At 40.3% G+C, this 20073-nt stretch overlaps 1 protein-coding gene across 1 annotated transcript in view; it reads right to left on the reverse strand.

Annotated features, from left to right (window-relative positions):
- LOC146003778 (uncharacterized) overlaps positions 1-20073 on the reverse strand; it is a 40247-nt gene continuing 20174 nt past the window's right edge. The window contains exons 11-13 of the mRNA XM_083142191.1: positions 16988-17105; positions 10919-11073; positions 1-7242 (exon numbers count right to left, since the gene is read on the reverse strand). Of these exons, the coding sequence (XP_082998317.1) occupies positions 7140-7242; positions 10919-11073; positions 16988-17105 (376 nt within the window). The 3' untranslated portion in view covers positions 1-7139. The remainder of the gene's footprint in view (positions 7243-10918; positions 11074-16987; positions 17106-20073) is intronic.

A 20073-nucleotide genomic window follows, 5' to 3' on the forward strand; every position in this document is an offset into this window, starting at 1 on the left:
TACTTTAAGCAGCATCTACTATCCATAGAAAAATGTAACAAACAATTCACATTATCACAAATATTACTACTACAACACCACAGGAATGGGTGAGTCATAACCATTTCATATTAAAGTCTATAAAAAGTGACTATTGCTATGTTAACAATGAAAAATTCATAGTTTCATGTCTGTGGTAAAAATATACTACAATAACAGATTATGCTTTCTTCTATGCTGAGTTGTCGCAAGAATAGACAATGAATGATAAACTAACTTCATTCTGGTACCAAGTCAGTGATGAAAGATCTCTGCAGTAGATAATCTTAGGTACAAGGTACACCTACAGTACCTGGCCCTGAGAGAGGCAGAATATAGTGCCGATCACATCCAACCCCCCCTGCCAACCCCCTTGGCAAAGATCGAGAATATGTGGAGGCCACTTGAACTCCACAACCTGTAGGTGCCTTCATGGTAGGTAAACATTTACAGTCGATGTGAACAGGATTAGTAAAATACAGAGTACCCAGTTGCCATGGCCCCTGAAAATTTTCACCTGGGACCTGTATTTTCAAATTCAGCCCTATTTTGTTTTTAATATTTCGAATTTGATTATGTAAATTTCAATTATTTTTTATTTTAAATTAAAGAGTACAGTATGTATTTTTTAAAAAAAATATTTCTGTGCTTTGTATATCACGTGTATAAACAAAGCAGAATAATAAACATGCCATTATAAATGTTTGCACTATTGCTAGCAGTTTGAAAATCCGCGATGTGGTAGTCAGCCATGTGTATAGAGTTCTGCCTGAAGGCCACTCCGGTCCAAGAATTAATTACTTTAAATTGAATCTTGTATTAATTAATAAATTTAAGGTCACATTTCAAAATATGTACCTTTATCTTAGTTCAATTCATGACCGAATTTGTAACAAAAGGAAAAGAAAATGCTAGCTCCTACAGAAAAGGGGCTGGCAACTGAAAAATGTTTAGTTTTGTCTACCCATGGATGTGAATCTCCAAAATACAACAGCACTGACTAGCAGGAAATGTAAACGAACAACCTGTTGCACATTAAGTGAAATTGTACATGCTTGGTACCAGAACGAAGGTTACTTAACAAACTTGTGTTTACACTCAAAAGAAAATTAGTTTTGTTACACACTTAATATTAATTCTACAATACAAAACAGTGCTTTTTATAAAAGATAAATACAAAATAATAACTATTGCTGCACATGAACATAGTATAATATCTAATGATATGCCACTAGCAACCTCAATACTCGATGCATTCTGAATACATTTTTCAAAATTTTAATTAAAGAAAAGGTGAACTTGGTCTGGACTAATCCAACAAGTCAAGATGAATATTTTATTGAATAGAAAAATATTTTCAAAATGTATGTACCAATAATGCTACAATAAATTTTGCACAAATCACCTTTGCTCTACAAAAATTACATACTATTATACAATTTCCATCATCACAAAATGAGTCGGTTATATTTCTGAGGGTCAAATGAGATTCTTGGAACATACTGTGACTGGTCCATATGCTCAATACTTCAGTGAATTTTTAACTTCCAAGATTTTCCCATATGTTGTCTTGAAGTTAGATGGATGCTTCGATGTTACAACCAGGGCAATATGCCACTCACCAATACAAAAACTGGATTGACCAAAATATTTAATACTCCCTTCTCCAGTGTGGACCCAGAAAATTAACTCCTAGTCACATCTAGGCAGGAGCCACGTTGGTCTACTTGGTATGGCATCGGACTGCCATGTGGAAGACCACGTTCAGCGATCTAAGGTTGGAATTTTTCCAGTCTTGTCCCCACATAAAGTGGCTTTCAGGCTCACCCAACCTCAAATAAATGGGTACCAGTGGGCAAACTTGGGGTTAAAGGTGGATTGAGCATTGTGCTGATCACAACACTTCCAACGTGTCCGAGATAGAAGAATGTGTGGTGCCACATTCCCATGGATCTCATGGCATGGTATAAAGTGCATGTGGAACCTTAACTTGCCTACATCTATGCCATATACCAACAGAAAAATGTCAAAGAATATGCACACCTCCACTGGCACAGTATGAGCTGCGGTACCTCAGTCGTTAGGGCGTCGGACTACCATGTGAGAGACCCGGGTTTGATCCCTGGCAGGGTAGAACAGGGATTCTTTCCTGTTCAAGCGACTCCGGCACCCACCCAGCATTGTATGAAGTGGGTACCTGGTGGAAACTCTATGGGGTAAAGGTGGCCAGGGCATGGTGCTGATCACATCATGCCCACCTTTGGCCGTGATCAAGAAAGTGTGGGGCCCTAATTCCAAGCCCCCTATATGGAATGGCATGGTGCATGCAAAGAACAGGGGTGCACTTTACTATTATACTCTCAGCCACCAACTTGTATGGGTACATGGGGGCCTGAGCCCAACCAATAATCTGTCATGCAATTATCGTCATTGTTATTACAGTGTACCAAGCCAAAATGCATGAAAATGTTATACAATTATGCTGTGATGGGACCAACAAAATTGAATGTACAATGTCGAAAAATGTAAAATCGGGGTTCCACTGTATATATTTATTGTAAAAAGGTAAAGGTAAAGTGTTCCCCTGTGCATAGCACCACGCTATGAAGGCGTATAGGGGGTGTGGGGGTAACGCCCCACACTTTCTTGATCTGGTCGTGAGTGGGGGGTGATGTGATCAGCATCACGCCCTTAACCGCCTTTACCCCCCAGGGTTTCCCCCAGGTACCCATGTTATTCGACGCTGGGTTGGCGCCGGGGCCGCTTCCACCGTTAGAAAAGTTCCCGGATTTGAACCGGCCGGGGATCGAACCCGGGACCTTCAGCATGGTAGTCAGACGTGTTACCGACTGAGCCACCACAATTATATATTTATTGTGGATTGTTTATTGAAATCTATAAATAAGATTTTTTAAAAAAAACAAATTCATTGTTGATGTGCACTTACTGGATTTTTAACAATGAAAATAAAGAAGTTGTGTTACGTAAAGTATGCAAGGAATCTAATTATAAAAATATTAAGATTTGCATCAAAGGGGGCCCTTAATTAATTTATTCAGGCTTTTCCAACCGGAAACATGCTTTAAGAAAATTCAGTCTAGTCTAAAATTCTCGCCTAGTATCAGGAAGGGAGAATTTAAGAGACATTTTATTTTCGAGCCCACAAAATGTTTTTTTAAAAATAGGCTTTCCTGCCCATCTAAGAGAATGTTATCCTATTGCATATGGCTTGAAAAGATCTGGAAAACACTTAGAATTCACTGAAGTGAAGATCATATGCATTGGTCATTATACAGAAGGTCGATCCGCGTATGTGTGTCCGATTTTGAACTGTCAGCCCTGTGCGCAGAATCGATCGATCTAAACGATTAAAAGCGTGGGAGGACTGTTAGAGCCTGTAGTATCGTGGCACTATCGTGAGTGTGTGTTGTGTGCATCATGGCTCCTAAGGTGAACCGTTCTTTGGACGGCTGCGTAGTTGCACTTTTCCACGCCAAATATTCGGTGTCAACAATTCAGAAACAGTGCAAAGAACATGGATGCACCTTGGGTTCGACGACCATCAAGAACATAATCAAGTGGCATAAAAACCACGAGGTTCCAGCTATTCAGTCGCCCACCAGGGGGACGAAGAAGTGAGCGGTGCACTGCAGTGATGCCACCCGTGTCTCGGAAGTTGCATCGAATGGCACTACAGGAAACCCCCCCGACGCAACGTGTGATGGCCAGACGACTCCACGTGGCCCAGTCAACTGTGAACCGCACCCCGTGTGAGAAATTAAACCTCCGGAAGGTTTTAAAAGCCGTGAATATTACCTCAGTGAGGCCTACCTGTGTAAGGTCTCATCACATACATATCGTTCTACGCAGAACGTTCTGCAACAGATGGCGACAGACACCGGCATTCGGGCTATTCCATTTCACGATGTACCGGTGAAGTCACCGGATGAGAGTCCCATGGATTTCTGTGGGTTTGGTCTACTGAAACGGGTACTTTCCTCTCGTCGTGTCACCACTCTCCATGGCCTGTGGAAAGCCTGTCAGGAGGAATGGCAGAACATTCCACTTCCTGTACTTCGTCGTAGCCTCCTGCAATGGAAGTTACGATGCAGGGCTATTGTCAAGAGACACAGTGATCACATTGAGGCCAACCGAAGGTGGTCCTGTGGATTTTCATAAGGTCAGTGCTAGTCCAAAATCGGACACATATACGCGGATCGACCTTCTGTACACCAATAAAAACTAAGTATACTATGACTGCACATAACTCACACCTGGAACCTTCAGTGGACACTGTGCACGGAATGCAACATTATAAATATAATAACCTGAGATTCTTTAAGAAATCTTGCATATTCACTTATGTTCAACACTTGTCAAGACAACTAAATATACAGCAGTACACATTCTATGGTGAGTTAGTGAAACCATGTACACAGCAATACACATGGCGAGCTTTCGTTACACATTCTTCAATGAAAGAAGACTTTCCGCTCATGAAAAGAAAAAAACTGGTTCTGTGATAAATGTACACCTAGTGAAAATCAATATAAAACAATACAATCTCTTTCAAATTTCACACCAGTAAGTACAATGCAACTACAACCAACAATAAACGAAAGCTGCCTAATTTTAACATTAAACTTCAAATTTCATTTAATACATTGTGCAACATTCACCACATGACTACTGCACAAAAATATAAAAATATACGTAGTATTTCAATTTTTGTTTCTTTTACATCACTCATATTTTGAAGCATTTTTATTTTCCTTTGTAACTATCACAAATTCCATTTCAGTATATCACATAATATGATAAAAAGGTACATTTCTGAGCCAGATCTTCAACTGATATTTTTCCCTCTGTCATATCATCAGGTTGAATTTGGTTTGTTACCCAGTGGCTAACAACGGCACATTGTCTTTACTATTTGTCGGTAACCCACTTTTTTAACTCTCTAATCTATTGCCATTGAAAATTATGTAGTGTTCTTTACTTATCAGACAAAAATTCAGATCTTAAATTCAAAATTTTTCATCTCTTTTTCATATGCTCAGCACATTTGGCATATTGCTGTGAACTATCTCCTACAAATGTAAAAGTTTTCTCTATGGGAGTGTGTGTGTATATATTTTTTAAAAATGAGATTCATTAATTTACAATTTCTTTCAAAAAATGAAATTGTTAACATCATTTGAAACAAGAATAAGAAATACAGGTACGCTATCAGTTGAGTGAATCGACTATCGTGCACTTATGAAATACAAAATTTCCAATAGTGATCATACATATATTAGGTGTCTCATAACACGTATACAGAAAATTAGGGGGTCTCTATGGGGTTCAAAGGGGAAAAATCCCACCGTCATTTTGACTTCAGCACATCAAATCCCTTCATGGTTACTTTCTGGCTACGTAGGCTGGGGACTGCCACTGCTCCTTTTCAGTTAGCTCCCCAATTACCCTAACGATGCTTGGCCACCATCAAAATGGTTGGTGTATGACTGGGAAGCAAACCCAACACCACTCGCATAAACGGCAAGACCGCTAATTATCTGGCTAAGTGCAAACTTCCCAGTTACATCTAAAAACAGTGTACATGTATATCTTGTCAAAAACATGGGGTGTGCGATAAACTTGTATATATAATGATCAGGGAACGGATTTATATGTACCAAAAAGTGATAGATGTATAAATATATTTAGTTATTTTAATAAATATGAACTTAAAATTGTGATAAATAGCAATTTTCATTAGGCAAGGAGCTTACCTAGATAAATAAATTGCATCAGGTCTGAATGACATTAATTGTAATGCAAAATTTGAATACAAAAATCTGCTTTTTCTGTTACCACAACAATGGAAATGCTGAAACATGAATCTGTTGTCCTGAAAAGCAGATTTATATTGACTGAAACTGCATTCAATATTGCATGAAGTAATGGGAGGATATTTGAAATATGCAATGGACCTCACCACAAAGGCTAAGCTTGCATTTTCAGTGATTGGCAAAGTTTAAAATACACAAGAGTGCAAAACGAACAGAATAGGGATGAAAGGAAAACCTTCGATATTTAACACAAGAAGGGAAAATATAGTATGTAATAGCATGAATATGGAATGTTTGAAAATATGGAAAAAAAATGTAATATACATGCTAAAAGCTAAAATAAAAGTATCATTTTTTGAGGTTATATACTACAATTTGCAAAGATAATACAAAATAACATATTTTAACATAATATGAAAAAAATGTATTCACATATAAATCCGTTCCTTGGTAATGATTTGGAATTTATAAATTGAGTGAAATGAAAACTTTTGCATTACTAACAATGACAAAACTGTCTTAGTCAGAAAAGTCCTACAAAGAAAATAAAGTGTTCTTATCTTTTCGATTCATAGAAGAGATAGTGTACCTGAATGTATAAAACATACATCATTTAATAAAGCAGTTAATAACTATGATTACATAAAGTTCAATTTATAAAGAATAAAAGTTTTTCAAATAACAGTCTTATACAATAATAATACTAAATGGATGGACACAGTTATAATAATTGAAATGGGCCATATAATGCTATTATGTACACATACAATTTTTATTGTGCCAAGCTTGTACATATGGCATTACAAAGCGCATTACATAGAATGTTTAGAGTAACAAATAATTCAATCTGGATTTTAAACTTAGCACAAGAAACTATATATACATATAAATTCATACATAAAATAATAATAATAAAAAGTTTTAATATATAAAAACCACAAATAATGGACATAATGACAATATACTCGCACTAACCAAACCAGCTGCCTCATTTACGTAAGTAGAATCACGTAAAACAACTTTCAGAGTTCAGCATAACAATGCCCGTGTCGCCATCATATAAAATGATACCTACCATTTTTCATAAAATTTGCTACAAACAGTATAAAAACTGAAAATCTTGGCGGCACAATTATTGTACTTGAGCCCTGAACACCATTCCACTAAGTACGTCTCTTAACAAAATGAACACTAACCTGGAAAAATAGTTGTTTTTTTTCCTCTTACGAGGGAAATTGCTTTTGGTATCTTTGTGCTTCTTGCTAGAACCTTTTAGGCCCTGCTTTATCATGGACGTATAATCCACAAAGCAAGAACAAGACTTACTAACAACACCAGACTGCTCTGCACGCTGCCTGCACCAGCTAATCTGCACTTCAGCATATCGTACCTGGAAAACAACAATAGGTTAGGTTCGAACTCTGTATCTATCAAATTTCAAGATGTAGTTTTTTTCATGGAAATACGGGGCATCCAGAAAGTAAGTTTCACTATTTTTTTCCCGTGAAAGTAAACATATTGAGCCGTGTAAATTGTGCATGCGCAGCAGAGCTAAGACGTATCAATTATATGCCAGGCGGACAGATCCCGCCCGGTGCCAGTAGCGAGGCAGCAGTGGTCCGAAATGGAAGCTCGTATTCCTTCTCCCGCCGCATGCGAGGTTCGGTCGGTGATAAAGTTCCTGAATGCACAAAGCATTGCGCCAATTGACATTCATCGTCAGCTCTGTGAGGTCTATGGGCCGAACATTATGAGTAAGCAGATGGTGCGTCGCTGGTGTCGGCAGTTTTCGGAAGGTCGTCAAAGTGTCCATGATGAAGAGCGCAGTAGGTGTCCGTCCCTCATCACTGATGATCTGGTTGAGTTGGTGCAGCAGCGCATCGTAGAGAACCGTCGCTTCACGATTACGGAGTTCAGTAGCCTTTTTCCGCAGATATCGCGATCCGTGTTGCATGAGATTGTCACGCAGCGCCTGCTGTTCAAAAAAATGTGTGCCAGGTGGGTGCCGAAAAACCTGACACCCGAACACAAAATGAAACGTTCAGGAGCAGCACTGACATTCCTGCAACGGTACCATGATGACGGCGATGATTTCCTCGACAGGATCGTCACGGGCGATGAGACGTGGATTTCGCACTTCACCCCAGAAACCAAGCAGCAGTCAATGCATTGGCGGCATAGTGGATCTCTGGTCAAGAAGAAATTCAAACAGACTCTGTCGGTACAGAAAGTGATGTGCACCGTGTTTTGGGACAGGAAGGGCATTTTGCTCATTGACTTCGTCCCCAGAGGTGAAACGGTGAACGCTGACCATTACTGTGAAACACTAAGGAAATTGTGACGTGCCATTCAAAACAAGAGGCGTGGCATGCTTACTGCACATGTTGTGCTCCTCCATGACAATGCTCGTCCACATACGGCTCGGCGCGCAGCAGCTGTTTTGACGGAATTTGGCTGGGAGTTGTTTGATCATCCACCTTACAGTCCTGATCTGGCTCCCAGCGATTTTCACGTTTTCTTGCACCTCAAGACATTCCTGTCCTCCGGTGAGCGTTTTGGCAACGACGAAGAGCTGAAGACATCTGTCACACGCTGGTTCCATTCACAGGCGGCAGAGTTCTACGACAGTGGGATCCAAAAGTTGATACCACGATACGACAAGTGTCTCAATTCTGGTGGTTGCTATGTTGAAAAATAGCTGAACCTTTGCTATACCTGTTGCCAATAAATGGTTTCCTGAAACTGTGTTGTTTTTTTTTAAAAAAATAGGGAAACTTACTTTCTGGATGCACCTCGTATTAACAGCATGTGTTCACAGAAGAAATGAAAATCTCTCTTTAGCACATTCTTTATTTTCCCTGTTAGATATTCTTTGATGTTAATGTCACTTTTGGGGGGAGGAAATAGTGTTGGTATTCAGAAGTGAAGGATGTCGAATTGTTGTTGAAGTTCACTTTATGCACATGCTAATGGGGGCTGGACCTACAGTTTAAAGTGGAACCCCAATGTTCTTCCAGCAGGTATCGAACCTGAGACCTCTTGGTTACAAGGCATCAACGGAGGGAAGGATGTGTTATGGAAGTGGGTGGATGGTAGCAACCGTAAAGTGCCTGTGCATAGTTGGATTGTATGAAAAAAAAAATTGCTTACACATGTAAACTGATAAGCCAATAGATGACTCTTATTATAATTGTCATTATACAGTGTGTTCTGCTTAGAGGTATTGACAAATTGATAATTTGAAATGTAAATAATGGTTTATTAACACACCTTTATGTAGAAACTCTCAGTTTAGAAAAATGTCAGTGCAACTCTATGTGTGCACCTTGAGTTGTCCTGTAGACATCTAAACGATTCACATTCTTACTGTCACGTCGCGTGTCTGTTGCTCTACTGAATAGTGCCAGGCTTGTTCCCGCATTACACATTGGTGTGCATGCGCAAGCACGTGTATTCACTATTGGTGTATAAACTCTGGGAGTTTCTGTATCTTGTACAATGAAAATCATAAAAATATCTTCCTCTGTTTTTAAACTGTGAACATTTATTTCTCGATCCCTCTAAGCGGAACATTCTGTGCAAAACTCTACGATGCAACAGCCCTCCGAGGTGGCTTTTCATTGGTTGACATATGGTCAGCATGTTGGAGTCCCATCACAACTGTTTTACTGGCTTTCGAGACTTTCTGCTGCTTCTTTTCAAGTAGCTCCCCAATTGATCTCACAATAATGAGTCGACACTGAAATTTTTTGGGCTCCAACGGAGGATCAAACCCTGGACTCCTTGCAATAAAGGTGAGAGCACTAACTTGGCTTTGCAGGAGCCCTAAATGCAATATTCCACTTGCTCTTTTTGCAATTTTAAAAAAAAAGATTTACAGAAATTATACCAACACTGCCAAGTTCTATCATATTTATATCTTACACAAAATTTATTATGCACCACGATCAAAACCTGCCATTTCAGAATCATGTATGATAAATAGGGCCCGGGACTTTATGTTATAACATACTTTTCAATTAGCTTCGGATCTTTACACATCTGATAAAAATCAACCGAAATAGACAAACTTGACAAAGCATATTTCTTCAATGTTGTTGGAATAAGACATATTTCTGTATAATTTAGTAATTCTCTCGAACAATATCGGTTATTTCATAATTTTTTTCTTCGTAGCTTTAGCACAACGGATAGTTCATATTGTTGATGGCAGGATATGGAAATTACGGAGGAAGAAAGGTGCAGTCTTTTCTCAGTACAGAACAATATAATACCCCACTTTTTTTATCCCGCCGACAATTGATAGCCATGCAAACACTATTGAGGCAAAATGTTCTCTCTCATTGTTGCACGGGAAGTAAAGAAGTTTCGTTCTCATTTCTTTGCCTTTTTCGCTTTTCACAAAAATCAGTCAAAAGTAAAAATAACATTAGGTACATTACAGCCCCTACTCTACTCTATCGGGTATGGGAGAAATTCGAGAGTACTGTTGTGCATATTTTTGGCTTTACTGGGAATATTTCTGCATTTTTCTGACATATTTGTAATTTTTCATGACATATTTTCCAATTTATATGACATAATTACATACATATTTTACAGTTTTATAGGACATAAAGTCCCGGGCCCTAATGATAAACCATAGATAGATTAGTGTCTTTATACAGAAAATGTGAAGTTTTTAAAAAATGGTCAGGTCACTTATTTAATTCACATTTTTTTGCTCTCCATAGAGATAATTAATTGTCAAAGAAAAGCTGCAGAACAAAATAACCACATAAACTATCCCACTTCAAATGAACATCTGTAAGGATCGCTCTGCAAAGGGGTTGAAAACTTAAAATGTGATTCTATCCCTTTTTATCTGTTCAAGCATGGTGCACACTACATAACCTCCACTATAGTGAAGATCAAGAATGTGTTAAGCCCTCCTTCCACAACCCTTCCATGCCACCATTGCACAGAGTATATCTTTACCTCCTTATCACGCTGTGTTGTTTTAGTAAGTGAACAAAGTGTACCTTCAAGAGCATATGCGACAAGATTGGTTTTAAAATTCAGCTTACCTTGTGGGTGTGTCGTGAACAATATTCAGAAATTCTGCTTCCACTAACTGGCCATCAAAATATGTAATTGGATCCTCAAACGGATATTCATACCCTTGAATGCATTCACACTTGTAGCCACCTGTTTCGAAACCTCGGCCAAGAATTGGAACACACTGGGGAAAAGAAGAAAATGATAATTAATTACTGGATCTACAAAAAAGCACAGCTCTAACATCATCCTGTCTTACATAACAGGTATATACCTACCCTACAACTGTACCAAACATTTTCAGCATTTTCAAGCTACCTCTTGACAAACATTTCACAACAAAATTCTTGATTTTTCCTCTAGGTTTAAATGTTTTTCTGCGACCTTTGTTTTGTCTATTATCCAACAAGTATTTCAGAAATTCCTTTAATATATGGAATATTTTGACATTTTTCTTTTTTCTTGTTTGATTTGTTTATTCTGCTCTTTTTATTTGTCACCTTCAGACAATTTGGAAGGGGTGTGAGAGATTAATTAGATATCTTTCATGGGGATGTATTCAGTGGTTGTTGATCCCTGAGAATTGGAATGAAGGTGTGTGTATTACAAAATTACAAAAGGCCCCATCATTCCCAAAATGATAAAACCCAAATGCAATTACTGACTGGCACTTCTTAGGTGCTAGGTTTGTCAAGAGTTACTTCTGGTTTTGTAAACCTTACTGTCTCTTGATGTTCTGTTGTCTTAACCCAATCTTCCCCAGCTCTCTTCAATTTGACTGAATGTTTTATGTCCACTTTATGCACAGTAAGGCTAATCGAGACTGGACCAACAGTTTAAAGTGAACTCTGAACCTCTACATGCCTCCACCGGGTTTCGAACCGAGGACCCCTTGATTACAAAGCAATGATGTTACAACCAGGCCATCTCGGAAGCCTTGTTTTCCGTTAAAACTTCGATCATTCACCTCTCTCTATGTCAACACCCTTAACACATCTTGCCCTCGCACCACTGCATTCCTCATGAAATACCGTATTTACTCATGTATAATGCGCACTTTTTTCTAAAATTTTTGCTCCCAAAAACTGTGGTGCATATTATGAATGGAATAATTCGGACATCCAACATGAAACCGTACAAGGCCATTCCATGATTTTGTGACACTTGCATTGATTTTGCATGTTTACGGAACCCTATCATGTTACATATCGTTGTAAAGCTTAAATCCTACAGTTTCTGAATATGGCAACATTATTCCATTCAAGATAACGACACAAATGTGAAATGCGGTTGAAATAAGTTCACACAAAATGAAGGAACGTTCCAATTTCAATGGTGCTTTGGATGAAAGAAAAGGTAAGGAAAAAGAAAACAATAATTAAAATGTATTACTGGCCAAATAATAATATATATATATATATAACCCAGGAATAGGGTTAGAAATGGTGCCAGAAGGGCGGATAAATACTAATAATGAAGGAGACAGTAAACACTTACCACACGAATAGAAATAATTCAATATTTCGCGATCCGAGTCGCATTATCAAGAAGGTAGATAAAAGATCGACGACACTTTGAGTAGAGGCACAGAATACTGACCGTAGCGTCTCTACGGTCAGTGTTGCCAGAAACAGTTGAAAGGAAACACAAAATACTTTAGCCAGTGTTTACTGTAAGGTGGGTGGGTAGTTTCGGGGAGGAGAGGAAAGAGTTACTGGTTGGCTAGGTTGAGTCCGGGGGGTATAGTGGCGTGCATGCCTGCTATATAGGCCCTTTCCCATCGCCTGCGGAAAGATGTGTCAGAGTGGGGGGGGGTAAAAGGTGGATGATGGCAACACGGAAGCAGTTATTGAAGGTGGTGTTATGGCTGTTGGTGTGGATGGCAACTGTGAAATCGAAGTTTTGGGTGGAGGAACGGTGATTATTTATCCTTAGATTCAAGGGGGTGGAGGTTTCGCCTATGTAGAAGTTGCCGCAGATTTGACAGATGAGGGTGTAAATTAGGTTGGATGAGTGGCAGGTGCCCTTAGGGTGAAGGGTGAACTCACCTGCCGCTGTAGGGATCAGGAGGGTGGGGGAGGTGATGAGTATGGGGCAGGTCTTGCATCTGGGTTTGTTGCACCTGTGGGCTGGGGGAAGGGGTGCGGAAGGGGTGGGGGTGTTTCGGACCAAGATGTTTTGGAGGTTGGGGGGGCGACGGAAGACGACCCTAGGTTTTTCCCGAAAGATGTCTCTGGTCTCGGGATCACTGTGCAGGATGGGGAGGAGGGAGTGGAGGGTATGTCTGATTTTCGTAATGTGAGGGTGGTACTGGGTGATCAGAGTTGGAGGGTTGGTTTTGGGTTGTTTGGTGCGGTTGTGGGAGTTAGCTCTAGTGATTTGTTTGTTGATGAGGGTGGAGGGGTAGCCACGGTTGGTTAGGGCTTGGTGCAGGCGTAGGTTGTAGTTTTGGCGGGATGAGGGGGGTGAGTTGAGGCGCTGGCCTCTGAGGGCAAGGGAAAATGGGATGGCTTTTTTGGTGTGGTAGGGGTGTGAGCTGGAGTAGTGGAGATACCACTCCTCTGGCTAAGATTCATTGATGACATTTTTCTCCTCTGGACACATGGCGAACCCTCCCTCACAACATTCCTAAACCGACTAAATGAGTTCACCACCCTCAAATTCACCTGGTTCCACTCCAAAGACCAAGTGACCTTCCTCGATGTGGACATCCACATTGCGGGAGACCACTTGGAAACATCCATACATATCAAACCAACCAACCACCTCCAGTATCTCCACTACTCCAGCTCACACCCCTACCACACCAAAAAAGCCATCCCATTTTCCCTTGCCCTCAGAGGCCAGCGCCTCAACTCATCCCCCTCATCCCGCCAAAACTACAACCTACGCCTGCACCAAGCCCTAACCAACCGTGGCTACCCCTCCACCCTCATCAACAAACAAATCACTAGAGCTAACTCCCACAACCGCACCAAACAACCCAAAACCAACCCTCCAACTCTGATCACCCAGTACCACCCTCACATTACGAAAATCAGACATACCCTCCACTCCCTCCTCCCCATCCTGCACAGTGATCCCGAGACCAGAGACATCTTTCGGGAAAAACCTAGGGTCGTCTTCCGTCGCCCCCCCAACCTCCAAAACATCTTGGTCCGAAACACCCCCACCCCTTCCGCACCCCTTCCCCCAGCCCACAGGTGCAACAAACCCAGATGCAAGACCTGCCCCATACTCATCACCTCCCCCACCCTCCTGATCCCTACAGCGGCAGGTGAGTTCACCCTTCACCCTAAGGGCACCTGCCACTCATCCAACCTAATTTACACCCTCATCTGTCAAATCTGCGGCAACTTCTACCTAGGCGAAACCTCCACCCCCTTGAATCTAAGGATAAATAATCACCGTTCCTCCACCCAAAACTCCGATTTCACAGTTGCCATCCACACCAACAGCCATAACACCACCTTCAATAACTGCTTCCGTGTTGCCATCATCCACCTTTTACCCCCCCCCCCCCACTCTGACACATCTTTCCGCAGGCGATGGGAAAGGGCCTATATAGCAGGCATGCACGCCACTATACCCCCCGGACTCAACCTAGCCAACCAGTAACTCTTTCCTCTCCTCCCCGAAACTACCCACCCACCTTACAGTAAACACTGGCTAAAGTATTTTGTGTTTCCTTTCAACTGTTTCTGGCAACACTGACCGTAGAGACGCTACGGTCAGTATTCTGTGCCTCTACTCAAAGTGTCGTCGATCTTTTATCTACCTTCTTGATAATGCGACTCAGATCGCGGAATATTGAATTGTTTCTATTCGTGTGGTAAGTGTTTACTGTCTCCTTCATTATTAGTATATATATATATATATATATACATATATGGAGTGTGTAAATTCCTTAATGGAAGAAACTTCTAGTTTGAATATCCTGAATGTGCCTCGTATAAATGTTACATTAGTCACAGAAAAGTATATATTTTGAAGTTCTTTTAGAAAAAGTAAAGAACGAATGAGCAAAACCACGTATAAAAGTTTAAAGGCCATTTCACACGATTTTTCACTTTGTAATGTAATGTTCTGCGACACCAAGAAAAGCAGTGCAACTCTGGCAGAATTCGATGGGATGCATGTCAGCAGTATTTGTTGGGCAAGAAATAATAGAAAATAACTTCCTGGGCACTGCAAATCCGTAATGTAATTTTGATTTCCCTTTCTACTATTACAGAATAAATATGGTGGTTAAAGAGTGAAAGCTTTTGGATGCTAAACACAGCAGAGGGAGAAGGGGGGGGGGGTGGCATGGGTTGGAGACTTGTTGTTGTTTACACAAGAGGATATTCTCCTCTTGGTCCACTCATTGTATAGGTATGATGTTATTCACTCTTGATCAGCATAGCAAGAGCTTTACGACCTACAACTAAGGAAGCATTTCTTGAAACTGGATCGTACTGCGCATTATATACGAGATATAATTTACCTATCAAAAACCAGGATGCACATTATACACGCACATGCACTATACATGCCTAAATACGGTACATATCTCAAACACACAACATATTTGGTTATTTTTTATAGCTTCTCTAGCTCTCTCTGTTAATTGCAGCGATAAGGATCAAGGAGGAATCCATCACAATCGAAGACGAATGCTCTAACAAGGACTGGATTCATAACGAGCTACAAAATCACTCTGCCAGTCAGGTTGGTCATTTTCTTTTCTTTTTAGTTTTACATTGGCACAGAAGCAATTTTCATACATATGAGAAAAAATTAGAACACATGAGAATATTAGAATTCCAAGAAACTATCCACAATTATTTCCCTTGTAGGTGAACAATACGAGACTCTCCACTATATTCAACATGAATGATAAGATCTTTTCTCAAATATAAGAAATAAGTGGGGTTGAGCCAATACTCACGTATCGGTATCATCCGATACTAGTGGCATTGATATAGGAAATTATCAGTTCACATTTATCACTGATTCTGGCCAATACTTTACGGTGCAGGGGCCAAACATCACGGAAATGAAGCATAAGGCAAAAATCTGACGTCTTTACTTGGAATAAATGGATTTTGTGATTAATGATTATCTCATGGGAACTTATGAATATTTTAAACCAGAACTCTGGTAGAAGGAAAATTTATGTATTGAAATTTATAGTTATTCTGAAGTACTTTAAACTATTACAATTTACAGATATTCATAGTGACATTTTTTTTCCAAAATGGAAACTAATTTTGAGGAAGTTATTTTCCGTTTCTCACACAACAAATAATGATGTTACAGCTCACGCATGGCAGTAGGTGTACACTTGGTCTCTCGCCAGAACACCACTGCTTCTGTCAGTGATGCAAAATGTTTGAATAGTAGGTTAAAAATCATGGGGAACATCAATTTACACATGGTTTCGTGTAGCTGTCAGAATTATACCATGTACAACTCACAACATAGTTTTTCGAAAGGGGGATAAAAATTTTGGAAAAAGTGCATGTGAAAATGATACATTTTATTATTTAAAGCCTAGAACACAAGAAATGTGGAATTTTCGCAGTATTTTTAGTTTTTAAGCATGAAAATCGTGAAAAAGGCTGCAATTCGCACTTTATGACAAATTTCTGTTATTTTATGATTTCAAATTCATCAAAAATGAGTGTAGAACATGTCATTACACATACATAAAAGCTTTCTTTTTTTGGATCCCGGGTTCGATACCCGGTGGAGGCACATTGCTCAGTGGAGGCAGATTGCTCCACTTGACACTGTACGCCCAGTCCCAATTAACCCATCTCTGCATAAAGTGGACTTAAAAAAAAAACTATTCAATCAACCTATAAAAGCATTTTTGCAACGATTAACATTTGTCAGCAGCGTTATCGCATTTTGCATACATGATTGCGAAAAATCATGGTCCCTACATTTTGGTATCCGTGGAGATAGGTGAGAGGGTCAAAGTGGTATTGACTCAGCCCTGAAAACAAGAATACTGGAACTGGTTTAAATATCCGATTTTTACTGATTGCAAAACAAGGTTCACTATGCCAATAATCATGCATGAGAAAGCAACCGACAGGCAATGAACTTACATAGGAGGTCTTCCTGTCACACTTGTGAGTATTCTTAAATGCATTCGGCACATAGTACTTATTAGGGCACTGGTTGATATCTAGCTGCAACAGATCCATTGTCACAGCAACAACACCCCTGAAAAAAAAAAGTGTGAAAATATTCATACTACTTCATGCAAATAAAACATTTACACACTTTCAATTACTCAAACTCAGAAAGTTAAGATACACACCAGTATTGAGAGATACATGTGATAGAATAGCTATTCAAATTCAACCAGTCATCACCTTGTAATTAAGGAGTCCCGGGTTTGATACCACGTGGAGGTACATAATGGTTTGGATCCTACTTAAAACTGTAGGTCCAGTACCGATTAGCCTATCTGTGCATAAAGTGGACTTTAAAAAACTCATCATGCAGAGTATGCAAATATGTCACGGGGTACTTTTGTGGACTTATATGAAAAAGACAATTATTAATAATTATGAAGTGAAAGTGCATTATGTGGTGAACTGACAGTTTTGTAATTCCAACCATGTTATTAGTGAACCCAAGAATGTTTCAAAGTATATTCTAGAAGACTGGTATGGCATAGAATATAATTTGTACATTGTATCTGTTGGAGATTTATCTATAAAAGTAACCATGTTTATTCTTTCTTTATATATTTTATATTGCATATAGCTTCAATTGTTTATTTGTGTATTTCAAATGCCTTAAGTAACCTGCACTCCCATTGGCTAATTCAATCTTAGCGCGGTGTCTAGTTGCCGCCATCTTGGCGCGGTAGTTACTTCCAGCCAGTGTGCGTAGAGAGGCCACTCGGGACACAGCCAGAAACCGTCGCGGACAATTATGGATACCGTAAGCCCAACGTGGCTACGTTTCATTAGTGGCGCGTTGTTGTAACCCCAGCTGCAACTTCGTGTAAACAGTTTCCCCTAGACAGGAGTGCATGGGAAGTGTAATCAAGTGTTATGTGCATATACCTTATAATACATAGTTATAGTTATCAGTGTGTGTGCCTGTGTTTTCTTTACAACTACCAAGAGGATCGCGGTGAACTTTGCCCTGTAGCGACACAATCCATACCAGAGAGATGTAAGTGGTACCTACAATTTCACTTACATTTAGATCCTACCGGTTTGGATCATCATTCATTTCTGGTCCTTCACAGCCGGACAGGTTCTACATTCAGTTTTGGTCCTGTACGGTCCGGAACGCAAACATCATGGTCCTCCGCAGGCCGCGATCTCCTTTGTATTGAACATGAGGTACGTTACCATCAGTGATTTTAGTGACATTGTGTTGTGCAAACATTATTTTCAAGTACAGTAACTACAAGTTATTGAAAGCATTACGTCATTCGTTGTAGCGCGAGATATTTTCCACGTGTCTGAAGGAGGATCGGGACTTCCCCGAGCCGACAGCGCTCTCGCTGTTCGCTTGTCAGTGACGTTTCACACTCCGCTCCCTTCGCCCCTCGCGCTGTACGAGGACTTTCGGTCGGCGACCAGTGACATGACGTCATACACCGGTGGTGTGTCCCTGAGTTATTTTTAGATTGCAGTTTTCTGTTCCTTCGGGACTGGCTTTTCGTTCGTTTTCGTGCGGGAGCGAGGAGAAACGTATCCCGGAGAGTTGCATCAAGCAGCCCACGCGTGCAGACGTGACATCACCATGGTGACCGTGCATCAGCTGTTCCAGTACTCGTCAGTGTCAACGACTACCTGCAGTGTTGCAGCCTAACCAGGATTTCAGATGCACAGATGGTCCAGTGAATGCCAGATCGGTGAGTACAACAGTGTTTGGTTCAATATTTCCTCATTTTTTCCTTTCATTTCAATACGCATTGCTTGTCCCTCCCACCTTGAGGCATGGCAGACTTAGCACATCTTCTAAAGCAACGTGCCGCCTACAGGGGGCAAATAACGAGATTGCAGTCGTACATTAGCAGTGTTGATCCAGAGGCGCCGTACGTTCAACAGATCAAGGTTCGGCTGGAGCAACTGAACACATTATGGCCCAAGATAGAAGAAATTCAGGATTGCATTGAATTTGAAGCCACAGACGATGAACACACGGCAGTTCGAGAGACAATCGAACTTTCATATTTTGATCTCAAGTCGCAGATGCTAACATTAATTGAGGGAAATCATTCAAATACAGACGGCACGGAAAATGAACACAGGGCTTCGTGCAAGTCTCAAGTCAAGTTGCCATTAATAGAGCTTCCGCATTTCAGTGGAAATTACACCCAATGGGTATCATTCAAAGACACATTTTCTTCGCTCATACATGATAATTCGGATATTTCAGATATTCAGAAATTCCAGTATTTACGTGTCGCACTGAAGGGTGAGGCATTGCAAATCATTGAAAGCATACCAATTACAGCATCCAACTACGGTGTAGCGTGGAAACAACTCCAAGAGCGTTTTGACAACAAGCGTCTCATAGCTGCTTCACACGTCAATGATATTTTGCATATAAAACCAGTGTCGAGAGAAAACGCAGAAGAGTTGCGAGCGTTCACAAACACAGCTATCAGTTCCATCTCAGCGTTAAAATTATTAGCAGGAGATAGTTCACTATCAGATATAGTGTTAGTTCAACATCTTACCTCTCAGCTTGATGCCACCACACGAAAAGCTTTTGAATTAGAAGTGAATGATTCTGAATTCACCACTCTTGACAGTTTGTTTCAATTTCTAGAGCACAGAACCAAGGCTTTGGAGAAATTCAAACCAATTTCCAATGAAAAATCAACATTCAAACCACAGTTTAGTGGCAACACCAAACAACAAAGTCACAAACCTGCGCATCCTTCCCCTTCAAGATCGTATGTTTCTACTGTATCTCCTTCATGCCTGTATTGCAAGGATACTATGAAGAATAATAAGCATCCGCTGTTTGCGTGCAGTTCTTTCAAAGCAGCTACTATAGCTCAGAAGTACAAATTTCTTCGAGAAAACCAGATCTGTTTCAATTGTCTTGGACAGTCAGATCACCAGGGATTTAGGTCAGGATGCAAGGCAGGATCTTGCAAGTATTGCGGCGAGAAACATAATTCCCTTCTTCATGAAGATAAGAACAGCAGAGA

The sequence above is a fragment of the Lepisma saccharinum genome, chromosome 20 (genome assembly GCF_977018435.1).
Source record: "Lepisma saccharinum chromosome 20, izLepSacc3.1, whole genome shotgun sequence".
In the NCBI taxonomy this organism is placed as follows: Eukaryota; Metazoa; Arthropoda; class Insecta; order Zygentoma; family Lepismatidae; genus Lepisma; species Lepisma saccharinum.